General features: G+C 48.6%; 1 protein-coding gene and 1 pseudogene across 1 annotated transcript in view; one reads left to right on the top strand and one right to left on the bottom strand.

Annotated features, from left to right (window-relative positions):
* The first annotated feature begins 10,170 nt into the window (after nt 1-10,170).
* On the top strand, nt 10,171-11,769 carry LOC147418309 (uncharacterized; annotated as a pseudogene).
* Nucleotides 11,770-11,968: 199 nt separating this feature from the next.
* POD1 (POLLEN DEFECTIVE IN GUIDANCE-like protein) overlaps nt 11,969-15,241 on the bottom strand; it is a 70,601-nt gene continuing 67,328 nt past the window's right edge. Inside the window, exons 6-12 of the mRNA XM_086506841.1 lie at nt 14,360-14,433; nt 14,131-14,281; nt 13,877-14,044; nt 13,702-13,799; nt 13,428-13,550; nt 13,280-13,348; nt 11,969-12,420 (exon numbers count right to left, since the gene is read on the bottom strand). Of these exons, the coding sequence (XP_086362967.1) occupies nt 12,217-12,420; nt 13,280-13,348; nt 13,428-13,550; nt 13,702-13,799; nt 13,877-14,044; nt 14,131-14,281; nt 14,360-14,433 (887 nt within the window). The 3' untranslated portion in view covers nt 11,969-12,216. The remainder of the gene's footprint in view (nt 12,421-13,279; nt 13,349-13,427; nt 13,551-13,701; nt 13,800-13,876; nt 14,045-14,130; nt 14,282-14,359; nt 14,434-15,241) is intronic.

The raw sequence follows: 15,241 nt of genomic DNA, 5'->3' as shown, positions 1-15,241 counted from the left end.
TGTTGAGTGCCGTAACGAGACCATCATATCTTGCCGGAAGTATGTGAATGCAGCCCCGAGCTAAATCTTTTGGAGAAATACCCACACCAATGGCAGCTAATTGATATTGGAGGTCCTTAATCCGCTTGATAAAGGCCTCCACTTTGCCTACATCATTTGGCCCCAACACGGTATCCAGCAATTCATATGAATCCAGAATTGTAAAAATTTTGAATTTCCACAATGTGTAGTTGGTTCCATCAAGCTTTCCTTCGGTGAATGCTGGTGGACGAATGCGAAGCGGAGTAGCACCGACAGCAGCACTTCAAGACGTCGACATAATTGATTTTGCAAAGTAATACAAGTACGTCTCATACTTTCATAGCTACGAGCACCTAGTGCTCTAATACCATGTAAGAAATGAGGAATACAATAAGGATCTAGTAGCAAGGAGAGTAGAGAGAAATACGATGCAAAGTAGATTAGTGAAAAATCAAAAAATTTAAATAAGCACACTATTACAAAGTGATGGCGTCATCCACCCATGCGCTCTCAAGGTAGAGCTTAGGTGGCGATTTAGACAACTAGAGCAAGTAGGAATACAAGGGGCTAACAATCCTTACACAAGGATGTGTTATGTGCATCAAGTGTGCACACCATTCTATTGAATTACTCATGAGAAGGCCTCCTTATATAGATGTAACAGAGCCTCTAAACGCCCATGTGCAGCCGCCCTTAGATAGCGAAGTCCAAGTAGGACTCTCCCATGTGCCCATGTGTAGCCGCTTTTGGGTAGACAAGTCCTCCTAGAAATCGGCCACCGGCCAAGGAAATCCGGCCACCGGCCAAAGACCACCGCTTGTCGACTACCGGCCAAAGACCACGGACAACCGGCCACGAGACGGCCATTTTTCGATTGTCTTCCGACCGTCATCCAACCAAGGTATTCCGACGAAAAAGAATATTCCGACGAAAGGATTAAAAAGGCGGGCTTGAATTTGCTCCATACCATCCACGATCACAAATAGAGATCTCATCAGCGTACAAAGCTGGAATCCACCAAATATATGTGTACCATTGGCTTCTCCTCATACGGGGGCCTTACAAATTGTCAACATATATTATGGTGGAAAAACTGAGAGAGGTGGGCATTGCAAGTATACCAACAGGTGTGGTGTTGAACACCATAACCTTGGTTTTTCCCAGATTGATCGACAATCCACTGTCACAAGCAACTGTATGCAGAGCATCCAAATGACGTTGCATCCCCTCTGGAGAGTCAAAAATCAGCACAATGTCATCAGCATATAGTAACAACGGAATCCATGTCCCTGCTAGCTGAGCCCCCCTGTCTCCTTTACGCTCTACATAGTCCGAAAACTCATCCACATACATCCCAAAAAGAGTCGAGGATAGGTGGCATCCCTGCTTTACTCCAAAAGTTGAGTGGACCATGTCAAACATTCCCTCAGTGGTGCATACCCGCCCCATCACTGTCCTGTATAGAGCCAGAATACCCCATATCAGGCACACCCATGTCCTGTAGTCTGCGTATAAGTCTAGCTCTCGGCACTGTGTCAAAAGCTTTGCAAAAATCCACAAAGCTGAGAGAGAGAGAGAGAGAGAGAGAGAGAGAGAGAGAGAGAGAGAGATGGCAATGAGAGGAGGTTTGTGCAGATAGTCCACTGCCAAATTTGGTAGGAGCACATCTGCTTACGTGAATCACATTTTGGGTTGGTTTGAAAAGAAATTCTTGAAGTTCTTGAATGAAAAGATGAATACAGTCCAAACCAAGCAATTGAAAAGGCTTAGGTCCTTAAATGAAGGGATCCATTTACAAAGTAAACAAAGACAAAAGAAAAAGAAAGTCAAGAGAGACTTAAACGAAGAGACAAAGTTACATCGAGAGAAAGACCCTTTTAGAATTTCGAAGGAAGATATAACGTTTACAAAAATTTCCTTTTCAACCAAAGAGAACCCTATCCACCATCAGCACGCTTTGTATCAACGCCTCAAAGTTTGCACTTTTTCTCAACCTTCCCCTATGGCCTTCTGCAGACCAATAATAAAATTGCAAATGTCCACCTAATTGTCTTCTCCTCTTAAGAATTATTTTAGAAAGCCAAAAATCAATGCTTTACATGAAAAAGTCAAATGTATGCTTTACTCCCTCCTTCACTAAAGTTGGGTCCAAATGTTGCGGTGGAAATCACATGCAGAGGGATGTCAAACCATTGTGGCTAGAGGGATGTCAAACCATTGTGGCTAGACCTGGTTTGTTGCAGGCAAGCTTTCTCTTCCTCCAGGCCCACCATAGCTCTTTCGACCTCCCTTGCCCCCCAAGACTGCATGCCTCTCTCAACCTCCCCCTCTTTTTTACTTTGCCTCCTCCAAGTTCAGACAAGGCGACAAGAGGCTTGCAGCTCGCTTTTCTTCCTACGAGCTCATAAACCAGTTTAAGGCTTCTTTTAGAAATCCAACTAGTGTGACTTTTTGAGATAACTTACCACATAAAAATCTACAAGCTGAGAATGAGAATAACTTGGTATTGACAATGATTGAGGTTTTTTTCATACAATGAGAGAGAGAGAGAGAGAGAGAGAGAGAGAGAGAGAGAGAGAGAGAGACAGGGAGGGAGAGAGGGAGAGAGAGTAGTGTGTGAGCAGAGAACATTATGTACCTCAACAATTACAAGCGGGCATTCAAAATAACAATTTATTGACTGTAAATACAATCGATTGATTGCGAGAGAGACAGAGAGAGAGAGAGAGAGAGAGTAATGTGAAAACGAAGCACAGACAGATCCTCAAAACTTCCAAAATGAATTCTTGCACTGTAAGGAAATAAGTCAAAAGAGGATATACATTACCTACTATATTTTTTTGTGATACTTCAAAAAATAGTACTTTGGACAATTAGGAGGATGGCCTATCAAATTATTATATCCCTCTATTGAAGTTGCTTGCTGAGCTATGATCTCCTTTTGTTCTAATGCTAGAGCTACACTTTTGCTTCCTGCCACGTGGGTAGCTTCTCGTTCTACTTTGCAGTGTAAGCATCTTACACTGAAAAGGGTAAAAAGACACCTTGAATCTTCTCTAACGTGTTTTTCCATTGATGTCAATGATCAATATCATAAACGCCATAAACTTCGTGCAAGGTATACAAGGTACAAACGTATATATTTTCAAGAATGTAAACTTGCAACTTGTAAGGTCTACTAGATGTCTTTACCGTAATCATCTTCTACGTTGAAGGCCTTTTGTTAGTGTGTTGAGTGTTGAATCAAGATTTTCTTCTTGTAGTATACCTAAAATATGACTCATAACAAAAATGTAGATTATTTAAAACTTCAAAAGCTTATTTATAAATCTTTATGTTGGCTTTTTGCTTTGGGTTTTTTTTTTGGGTGGTGGCTAAAAGAAAGAGGAGAGGGGGGGGGGGGGGGGGGGGGGGGGGGGGGGGGGGGGGGGGGGGGGGGGGGGGGGGGGGGGGGGGGGGGCGTAGATTGTATAATAGTCCTTAAAGTTTAACTATGACCTATTGGATGACATGAAACATGTCACATGCTCTACGTTTAGCTTATCAATCTCTATATACTCAAGGACTATGGATATGAGCCTGGTCACCAAGAGTCCACAAAGTGGCTGGGGCAGAAAGGTATGTTGGAAGTGGTCCACGCTAAACATGTGATGGAAGCAATCCGGAATGTGATCCACAATTGAGCACTCAAGTAGGGTGTGAAGCTCACATCTCGAACTTGCAAGGGGCGTAGTGTGGATACAAGGACTCTTCCCCAGTGCCTCAACACCTTGTCTCCAATTGAAGGGAGAGGGAGCTAAGCCGGATCGATGCTATGGTTCAAAAATGGATAGGCTCAATCATGTACAAGTGTGTGTGTTCTCAAAAGAATATGCTTTTGTAATTGGGGGCAACGTGAGTGGTGTAATGCATAAAGTGTGAACCTTTGCACTTTTCCCTCGCTTTGATAAATCGGCATAATAGGAAAGCCTCATTATTGTAGGGTCTAGTGACGCATCATCAAGTGAGAGTGTTGCAATCCCTCGACCCACTTTCGAATGTCTTACATCCATCCCAAGCTCAAAATTTTGCTTTTATGAGAGAGAAGAAGAAGAAGAAGAGAGTTTTAACGTCGTCGGAAACTATCCCAAGAGACCTTAAAGATCTAGCCAACGAGGAGAGTTGAACTCAAGACCTGTTATTCAAGAGGGAAATGGTATAACCAATCTACCACTTGAGAGAGAGAGAGAGAGAATGACATTTGCATAATACATAAGAATTCATATGGATGGGAGCCTGAGAATCTTTTACAACATGGTCACCACATCCTTCTTGATATTGGTAGCCATAAGAGGTGCTTTGTGTTTGGATGGTCTTTATGGTAGGTATCACTGCAAAGGTCTCTTCTCCAATCAAGGAACATGCACAAATGTGCCTCTCATTACGCGGGCTGTAGGTAAGCCCAAGTGGTTGATCCATCTTACAAAGAAATCTGGACAGTCATCTTAGTTGCATTGGTGTCTCACTCTACGGTAGTAGGCCTTAATTACACCCCATTATTCCCTCACTCTCGCTTGCCAAGACTGAAATCGGGTCCCTTGGGCTTATCAAAGCCCTTCCCTATAGTGTATATGAGGGGTGTGATAAGTGATCTTGCCAAAGGAGCAGTGTCTTGGTTCTTCACAATGAGAGTAAGATAATATCAATAGCATCGGATTTCCTCGCCGAGCGCTGCAACACATTGCTAGCTCGCTACTGTTGCCCCTCCCCCCCCCCCCCCCCCCCCCCCCCCCCCCCTCGTGCTTCCTCCCCTTCTGCCCCCCCCCCCCCCCCCCCCCCCCCCCCCCCCCCCCCCCCCCCCCCCCCTCCCCCCCCCCCCCCCCCCCCCCCCCCCCCCCCCCCCCCCCCCCTGCCCCTCCTGCCCCCCCCCCCCCCCCCCCCCCCCCCCCCTCCCTCCCCCCCCCCCCCCCCCCCCCCCCCTATCGTCCTCACTGTTCCCGAAGGTCTTATACACCTGGCTCTGCAGCATTTCTTCTTCGGACGAGTGCTCGGCGTACTCGGTTGCAGACTTCCTTCACCGTCCGCTTCTTCGACTCAGTAGTAGACACAGATGGAGGCTCCAGCTCCGCCACAGAGGGACTAGCCTGAAGCCCCCTCGCCCGACCCCGTTGAGCCCACCATTCGACTTGCTCTTTCGCCGACAGAGCAAGCGAGCCTTGCCGCAGAGGTAGAGTGCTTGCAGGCGACTTCTCTCATCTGCAAGGTTCTCGGCACCCGTCCTAGCAGAGGAGAGCTGCGAGACCTTCTCCAGGCCCGCCTTCTCGCAGAGGTGGGCAAGATCTTGGATGTCCAAATTTTCAGACGGGGGTACTACCAGATCGAGTTTGAGACTTCCAAGATGGCCTCCAAGGTCATAGCTATGAGTCCACTGGCCATCCGAGCATCACGCGCCCACTTTCGACAGTGGCGACATGGTTTTGACCCGACTTCGGATGTGCTCGTAGAGGAGGCAGACATCCCCGTCTCAGTTTGCTTTCCGGGTTTACGGAGGGAGTACCTTCCACTTCTCTCCAGGATTGGCTCCGCCATCGGGACTGTCCTGGAGACACCTCGTACGGCAGCATCAGTAGCTGCCAAGGCAGCTGGCATCCTTCAGTTCGAGTTTTGGTCAGAGATACCCACACGCTCCCGAAGGTCATCCTTCTGCCTCGGGTGAGTGGGGGTTGGTTTAGACAGAGTGTGGAGTACTCGGGTCTCCCGAACCAGTGCTTCATTTGCAGACAGATGGGCCACCTAGCGAAGGCCTGTCCACGGAGGAGGCCACGACCTACACCTCAGCCTCAGCCCCAGCCTGCCAAGGCTGGGCCGCAACCACAGCTAGCGGCATAGCGCACAGATTCAGAGCCATCCTCCGAGCCTGGGGCTCCAGCGAAGGAGGGGTGGCAGCAGGCCCGTGGCCGTCGACGCCAGGGGCCACAGCGACATCTTGGCACTCAAAGTGGCCCTGAGGTGCTTACTCAGCAGCAGTGGGTTCCCACGGGGAACCGCTTTGGTCCTCTTGAGCAGGAGGACCCCCTACGCCAGCCTCCACCTCAGCTTCACCCTCGCCAGCCGCCCCACCTTCAGATTTCCCCTCCTCCTCCACATCCTCTCCCCCGCCCTCTGCTCCCGCCTACTCCCCTCCTCCCCCTTCTGTCTCTGTCGTCCCACCCCGCTTCTCTTCTCCTCCGCCCCCCCCCCCCCCCCCCCCCCCCCCCCCCCCCCCCCCCCCCCCTCCCCAGCTCCTTCTCCCCCTCCTCCTGCTCCAGTACCACAGTCGCCTCATGAGACTGGTCCCTCGCCGGCGGCTAGGAGATCTCTTGGCAACGCCTTTGTCACGAGTCGCCTAGCGAGAGAGGGTCAGCCCTTCTTGCGGCCCCCTCTACAGATTCAGACATCTTCCCTTGCAGCTATCCCTCGTGGTCTGACGAGCATTGACCTCCGACGCCGCTGGGATTTCTTCGACTACGGGTTCACTCGCTTCCTCAGCGATTCCGCAGCAGACCACGAGGCAGCCTGCTTCAGGGTCCACGCTTTGTTCCTCGCCGCTAGGGGAACAGAGGCCTTGGACTCAGCAGTTGGTTTCTCCTTCCCCCTCTATGGGAGGACCGAGACAGAGTGGTGCCTAGACTCAATGGTGGGATGGTTGCATACACAGGTTCTCGAGTTCTCTCATCACATGGGAGAACTTGGAGTTACAGATTTGTTGCAGACTTTGTGGCCACTGGCCAAGTTTGCGGTGACACCCCCAAACTCGGCAGGATGTAGGCACATTGTGGTGTACTCTTTTGTTGATACACAGTGTTTGCCTTGCTATGTATACATTCATGAGGACTCCTGGACAGAGGAGGTTGCTTTACGCACGGCTCGCTCTGCTTGGGCTTGGGCCAGGCACTCACTGCAGTCTCGCCTATCTAGAGGACGCTCGGATGCGGATTACTCCCCATCCAAGCCAGCCTCGAAGATAGCCTGTCTTGCTGTTGCGGCATCATCTGTTCTCTATCGCTCCCCATGAGGATCGTCTCGTGGAACGTGCAAGGACTAGGTGGGCCCCAGTTTCAGCGACAGCGGGGCCGATTGCGTCAGGAGCTTCAGCGTTGCCTTGTGGGAGGAGAGATTGATCTCCTTATGCTTCAGGAGCACCATTTGTCTGAGAGCCGCATTCGGCGATGTGGTCAGATTTTGCGTGGACGGTATGATACCTTTTGGTCAGCTGCTTTTGGACCTGGAGGCATCCAGGGTGGGGTATGTATGACTATTGCGGACTCATTGCAGCAGGCCATTGTGGGCAGAGGGATTATTGTGCCAGGCAGGGCTCAGTGGATTACTATGCAGCTTCAGGGTGGCCTTGTGGGCTTCCTGAACATCTATGCGTCCAATGTGGCGAGTGCTCGTGCAGAGTTTTGGTCACAGATTGTCGAGTCTTTGCCACAGGTTGACCATTGGTGTGTAGGAGGGGACTTCAACATGTTGGAGGACCCTTACGACAGGATCGGACGCAGCCATGCTACTGTGCATGGAGTCGAGTTAGCAGTTTGGGAGAGGTTGTGTATAACTTTGAGGGTCTCGGATACATGGCAGCATTCTGGCTTTGTGAGGCCTGCAAAGAGTCTTGCCTTCTCTAGATCGGACCGCAGAGTGGGAGGAGTGAATCTATCGCGAATAGATCGCTTCTACACTAGTGACCACTTCAGTGACTTGGGGGGCTCAGTGGGCATCCTGGCAGGGACATCCTTATCGGACCATACGCTAGTGATCCTCACAGTGGCAGAAAGGCAGAGAAGTGGGAGCACGATGCTTCGCATCCCAGAGCGGGTCTTGTTGGACTCAGCACTCAGAGAGAGGGTAGAGGCTCTCTGGACAGACGGCATGGACAACCAGGCTCTACCTGTAGACAGAGTGGCCTTAGGCCTAGCTCAGCTTAGCCACTTTTTTCTACAAGAGTCTCTGGCTCGACGGCCTGCAGCGAGAGAGGAGGAGCAGCATCTCAGACGACGCACTGCTTCACTACAGAGGATGCAGGAGCAGCATCCAGACAGTCCATGGTTGGAGGAGCAGTTACAACAGGCTCGACAGGAGCTTGCTTGCGAAGAGGAGAGGCGAGGCGCGTTTGCCTTTCACCGACAGGCATCTCAGTCGACTCAGGTGGGTGACAGAGTGACAGGTGCTTTTTTTGAGACAGTGGGACCTCGGCACTCGCATGCCAAGGTCAATCAGTTGAGGAGACCAGATGGGTCAGTTGTTTGTGAGCCCGAGGATATGCGTGCAGTTGCTACTGACTTTTACCATGAGTTATTGCCGGCTGAGCCCCAGTCAGAGAGACAGGATGCATGCAGGGAGCAGGTTTGGGCACAGATGCCTTGTCTTGTGACTGAGGAGATGCGCCAGAGGCTAGAGATACCTCTTCAACTTGAGGAGCTGCACACGGCTCTTAGGGCCCTCCCTCGTGGTAGCTATCCAGGTGAGGATGCGCTGACTCCCAGTTTCTTCTTGGAGTACTGGGACCTGCTTGGCCCAGATCTGTGTAGTGCCTTTCAGTACATTCTGCTCACAGGAGTGATGCCGGATAGCATGAGTGAGGGCCTGATTTACCTCATTCCAAAGGAGGGTGGCTCCTTGGATGAGATTCGATAGTGGCGCCCCATCACCATCCTAAACTCAGCCTACAAAATTCTTGCCAAGGCTCTGAGTTTGAGGATTCAGCCACTTTTGGAGAGCCTTATACATGGGACTCAGACAGGTTTTGTCAAGGAACACAGTATCCTTGACAACATCTTCACCTTCTGGGAGGCTTCTGCCCTCGCACGACTCCGTGGGGAGGACCTTGTGATTCTTCTTCTCGATTTTGAGAAGGCAAACGACAGAGTTGACTGGGACCTTCTAGAGGGCACGCTACGCAGGATGGGCTTCTCAGATGCTTGGATCAGAGGGGTGTCAGCTTTGTACAGACAGGCTCATAGTCAGGTGCTTTTGGCAGGCAGTAGAGGTGAGCGCTTCATGCTCACACGATCGGTCAGACAGGGTTGTCCTCTTTCCCCCTTTCTCTTTCTGTTTTATGCGAAGGCGATGAGCAGATTTTTGTTGTCACAGCAGGTTGGTCTGAAGGGCTTAGCACTCCCTATACGGGGAGATGAGCTTCTGGACGCTGAGTTTGCCGACGACTCGGTCTTGTACTTAGAGGGCCAGGAGGCCAATTTACACAGATGTGAGCAGGCTTTGGAGACCTTCTGCTGTGCATCGGGCGCACTGATCAACTGGAGAAAGACAGTGGCTTTCTCGGTTGGCAGTGCTCCTGTGCCAGATTGGATGCCAGGAGAGGGTTTCAAGTGGATTCCTCCAGGGACTGCAGTTCGGTACTTGGGTTGTCAGGTTGGCTTGGACTTGTTCCCCGAGCAACAGATTGCTCCTCTTCTCCTGTCCATCAGGAGATAGCTGTTACATTGGAGCTCAGCACGACTTTCGCTGGCTGGTAGAGTAGTAGTTGCCAACCAGGTGTTGTTGGCGACTATGTGGTACATCACTTCTTGCTGGATCTTCTCGAGTTCTTGTATCAGCCAGGTAGAGAGGCTGATCAGGAACTTCCTTTGGTCAGGTCGGGACACTCAGATTGCCCGAGCCAAGGTGGCTTGGTCGGTCATCACACTTCCTTGTTCTCAGGGAGGGCTTGGGATCATTGATCCAGCACAGCAGAGCAGAGCCCTTCTTGGGAAGTTCGTCGTCAGAGGACTTCTTCCAGGCGAGGAGCCCTGGAAGGAGTTCTTGCTGCAGAGGATTCGTGCCAGGGTGCCTCAGTCAGGAGGCCCTTGGCAACCTTCGACCAGATGGATCTTTAGAGAGCTGCGCCGAGTTGGTTTGAGCAGGAGACTGGAGGACCGATTTGCTGTGAGTTTGCTTCGATCTTGGGAGCTCTTACGGCGTGGCCTAGAGCAGAGACCGCCGACGTGCACAGAGGAGCGCCTACGGCAGCCCCTCGTCTGGAACCCCATGGTTAGCACTCAGAGAGGCCACTTGGTTGGGAGTCGGCCTCTTGTTTCTTGGGGTCCCATGGCAGCTGGTCCAGCGTGCTCTCTAGGTGACTGGCTAGAGTTCACATGTTTGTCGGAGGAGGTGCAAGTTGTCCAGCTATAGGGCATGAGAGGGGTGCAAAGCATGTGTCAAGACATCTCAGAGTCAGTTCCAGCTGAGTGGCTCACGCCTCTCAAGCCAGTAGCACCCCGGTGGATGGGAGCCTTCACACGACTAGAGGTTCTCATTTCAGTCAAGGCTTGCTCAGAGACTGTCCCAGCCATGTTCTTCGAGCTTCAGGGTGGGGGACGCTTACAGCGAGTTGCAGTAGAGGCCCCGCAGGTAGCAGAGTGCTGTTTCCAAAGGATCCGAGTTGTGGGCAATTGTGGGAGGACTTGCGTCTTAGACCCTGACCCAGTAACTCTTGAGACAAGACACTGGAGACTATGGGCTTGGGAGTGTTGTCCACTGGCACAAGTACAGTGGGATCCTGGTGAGTGGCTATGGAGGGACCCCTTCTCTTCTGCAGACCGCCCAGGAGTCCCCTTCTTTCAATACACTGTTCGGCTTGGACGTCATATACTTGCAGCACACAGAGAGGCCCGCCCCGATGCAGCACGTCATTGGCAGGAGGAGGTCCTCACAGTCAAGTTCTTGGTAGCTTTTTGGTAGAGGCTGTGGGACTCCAGACAGCCGAGGCGAGTCACCTTGTTTCAATGGCTGGTCACACATAGAGCCACAGCAGTAGGGAGCTGGCTTGTGCATAGTGGTCTCTCGGCCACATGTGCAGCTTGTGACCATTTGGTGGAGAGTCAGCGTCACTGTCTTTGGGACTGTCCCTCGGCCCAGCAGGTGTGGCTACGAGTTCTTCGGCTAATGCCTGCTCTCTCCACGGCTCGACGGTACACTTGGGGGGCAACGGCTTGGTCCACCCTCACGGGCCCGGCACTTCAGTTTGAGCTATCTTCCACTAACAGGATGATAGTGATACAGGGGGGGCGACCTACACTTCAGCCTGCTACAGAGCTTACTCCACTGGAGTGGTGCAGTGAGAGAGAGGAGTGTTGGGAGCTCATCAGTGGCCTGACACTTGGTTCATTTGGCGGGCCCGTTGTTTCCGCATCTTTGAGGCTCGCCCTGTGCCACCAGCAGAGACTGTTCGTGACTTTTGGCTAGAGCTGATCCATACTCTCAGAGGACAGCTTGAGGGACTACAGGGCAGCTCCGACCGCATGCAGGAGCGTTGCGAGGCTTTCCTTCGACTCTGGCGCCCTGGGCCTTTCTACACCATAGTCCAGGGGGTGCTCGGATGGCACTACTGTCCACCTGTGTGGCTTTTCCCTCCTCCCATCTCTTGATTTAGCCCCATTGTATATATGCTGTTTTTTCATTGGGAGAGTCTCCCCATCATGCTTGTTGTAGCCCTCTCCTGCAGAGGTGGTTGTAGCCCTATGGGCAGTTTTCATTAACTAATAGAAGGATCTTTTTCTCGGAAAAAAAAAATAGCAATAGCATCGAATAGAATTATGTCATACCTATCATAGAATAGATTGAGGAACTAATGAGAAGAATATAGGAAATGTAAATGCAGTGAAGCAATTTTCTTGCATGCATTATCCTAATGCTTCATGTCCAGTGCCCTTTACATTCTTTCATTCAACACTGAGATTATCATTGCTTGTGATTAGAGATGAGCTCTACGAACCAAAAGTTGAAGCTCGATAAATTCTCTGGGAGCAGCTCTCCAAAAAGGAACTATTTTCCATCAAGATCTCTGAGGATTGAGAGCACAATTTTGCTTCCCTTTGCTTATGCCTAATTATTCATGTTTAAGTTCTCATCATAATAACGCATACTGCAAAGCTCACAAACCTGCATGCAAATAAATACAGACACCAAAGTTCCAAGATTACGACCAACACTATAATGCATCGAAAACCTTGCCTTTGATCATCGAGTATATTACAATGTAGCCATTACAATCAAGCCTTCTATCCTAAGTAAGCCGCATTGGGGAAAAAAAAAGCTCATAAATGTACAAGGCTTGATCCCATCCAAAAAGCTAGCATTCTCCGAGTAATCAGCTTCAAGGCCCGCAAATGAATTGGGTAGATACATGGGGTAACCCTGTTGCCACATTGGTGGCACAATATCAAAACTGCCAAGCTTCTTCTAATCAAAGTGCAAGAGCTTTTCCTTCTTCTTTCGTCTAGCAACATACCACCTTGCATGCTTCAACAACCCCAGAGCCACCAAAATCTTAAGAGCAACCAGGAACACACAGGTCAGGATTCCGAAAAAGAGAATGACTACAACCCGCCATAACAATGCTCCGGGAAGATAAGCTGCATATAGAGGAATCACAACACGTATAACCTGCCATCAATGTGAACGTCAGAACCTACAGAAATGCTCACAATATTGCATGACAATTCATGCATGCAGAGTAATTAATGCATGCAATAAATGTACCATCTCAAAAGCTTCTGCAATATCCTGTTACTATACCACATCAAGTACCAACAACTCAGTCACAGGAAGCCATTTCAAGCCGTCATTGATTTGACTGGCCATTTCTTTGTTTTGTCAAAGACAGGAGCGTCTCCAAAGCTTGACGTTTGTTTGCCCATTTCTAAAGCCTTTTACTCTCTAAATTTCACCATCACCATAAAACATTTCAGCACCGCCGAAACATTTCACCCTCGTAAAACGTTTTACCTTTGGCAAAGCTTATAATGAAACGTCAATCGAAACTGCTATTTTCCATGTAAAGATATGTACATACATGTGTAGCAAACACTTCATGGTATGAAATGTTTCACGAGGTGAAGCCGTAGTCGCATGGTACGGTAAAGGAACGAGACTGGCAATGCCATCTAAATTTTATTCAATGGAGCAGACTAAAACGATTATTTTTTAGTGCAACCTTCAGAACTTCCTGAAGAAATGGCACAAAGGACACGAGAAACAGAGGAATTTGGAAACGGAGTTTCCGATCTGATAGGCCCTGAAACAGAGTTCTCTTGTGACTGGGAAAAGTATTTCATGCTTCAACAGTAATGAAACGTGTTTCATGGTGACCACGTTTTTAATTTGTCCCCTTGACCAAGTAGCTGCAGAAAGACTTCATTACATCTATGTTCAAAAATGACCCCGACATTCTTCGAAGCACAAGCATGCATGCACAAGGAACTTTTTCAAAATTGCAGTCTTAGCTCAGAAGCAAAGCGCTCACCACACAAGCTGGTGCAAAGGGAACAAATGACATCGTCTTGTGAAGCTCCCGTGATTGAGATGTCAATGTCTGCATCACCCAAAAAATTCATCAGAGATAGGCCTACAACTTCATCCGAGATTCCTCATTTTTCTGACAGGCAACCCACCTGCTTGCATAAAGCCAGAAGGAACTCTGAATAGGCTGCTGGCTTTATCTCATTGAATTTGGCGAGAAAGGCATGTTTGATAACGTCCACCAGGATCTCACACAGAAACACCATTCCAGCATTCTGCATTATAAAAACAAGAGCGACCTATATTCAGAGCAAACCAAAAGAAAGGCCAAATCGTCCCCATTGAGAAGGTTTTACAGAAGACCGTGGATATTTGCGGTTGGTTCATGGCCATTGCTGCATTCACTCCCAAAAATATGAGCCTTACCCAAGCGAATGCATGTACCCAAGGTTCATGAGCTGCAAGAAAATTCTGGGCAAACACGAAAAAAAGATGTGCCACAATGTGGAATCTTTCCACCGTGTCTGCATCCAAATTTAATTTAGTAAGAAACGAACAGAGAAGACATATTTGGGAGTACCAGAGTCTCTTTGTACATTACCAAGATAGGCAAGCTTGTGAAGATTGTCTTTGGCGAGCCTTTTGAACACATTGCTTTTGATTTCAGCGAAGTTATTGGATATCAGAAGAGTCAATAGGGCATTGTTATGAGATCGGATGGCTGCCGACACAGTAATAGACTGTGCCAATATTATGAATGAATGGAAAAGTAAGAACAATTAAGGCCTCACAACTTATAACAAAACAACTTATAACAAAATTAACTGTGTAAATTGAATTCTACAAGAAGGATATCAAAAGAAACAATAGCAATGCACTCGTCGAACGCAAATCTCAATGCCTCTGGTAGCAATGCAGTTTTTGAACAAGTAGCCACATTCTCTGCCGAATTCAAGACCACTTGAAAGACGTCACTACCAAATGACTGGCACAGCTTGTCAAAAATCTGTAAGACATGGGTTAAGATGCAATCTAAGAGAGTAATAGAACATTCACTTTGTTGCACCCATTCAGAAAAACTGACCTCCAAAACGTTGTAGACAACATACAATTTTATGGTGGCCTGGCTCCTTATCATATGATAGATATAGCTGATATCTGATAGAACATTGCAAATCACTGATCAGCCCAACCTTATGCACGTTGTGAATTCTTAACCATTCTCATAAGATCTGATGAAATTTCTACTATGCATCTTCCCATTCCATTAAACATCCGTTATCGCTCTTCAATACTCAACGTTTCTGTCATATCAAATTTAAACACCTGACTAGTCCACATGACAAGAAAACGTAGCACTGAACAACCATATCCAGTTTTCCAGCTTCATATCACACGCATTGCCACAGCACACACCCTAACACAGATGCCTACATTTACACAATATCCTCCCACATGCATTCCAAACCCAGTCTGAAGCACGCATGAAATCGTAACCTTTAAAGGACATCATTCCTTTATTCCAAACGCAAGGAAATTTACGAAATTTATCAAGCTACGAGAATAGTTCGAGCAGAGAAAGAGTTACTCCTTTCAGGTCAACAGGTAAAAGTGTCAGGCTGCAAGCATCATCTCAAAAGACATAATATCTTCTCCCTCGGGATAAAAGACTGCAAAAGGAAGTCCTAAGGCAGCTACACAGCTTCCTCTATTTTTCATCTCCCTATTCTCCATAACACGTTCACAATACCAGAATTGCATCACTAACGGTATTGTTGTGTCAATTCATAAAATTTAACTTGTATTATCTGGAGAAGACCTACAACATCCCTACTTTTAGTGTTTTTCTTGAGTTTTCAGCCAAATCACAGTATGAACATTCCTTCAGGTTTCTTTTTATTTTAGGAAACGTGAAGTCATCCCTTTCTGGCCTTGTTGAAACATTGTTGAATAATATCTTGTGCTT

The sequence above is a fragment of the Adiantum capillus-veneris genome, chromosome 30 (assembly GCF_014529385.1).
Source record: "Adiantum capillus-veneris isolate H3 chromosome 30, ASM1452938v2, whole genome shotgun sequence".
In the NCBI taxonomy this organism is placed as follows: domain Eukaryota; kingdom Viridiplantae; phylum Streptophyta; class Polypodiopsida; order Polypodiales; family Pteridaceae; genus Adiantum; species Adiantum capillus-veneris.
Note: the sequence above shows the minus strand (reverse complement) of the source record. Positions and strands in the feature narration are given on the sequence as shown.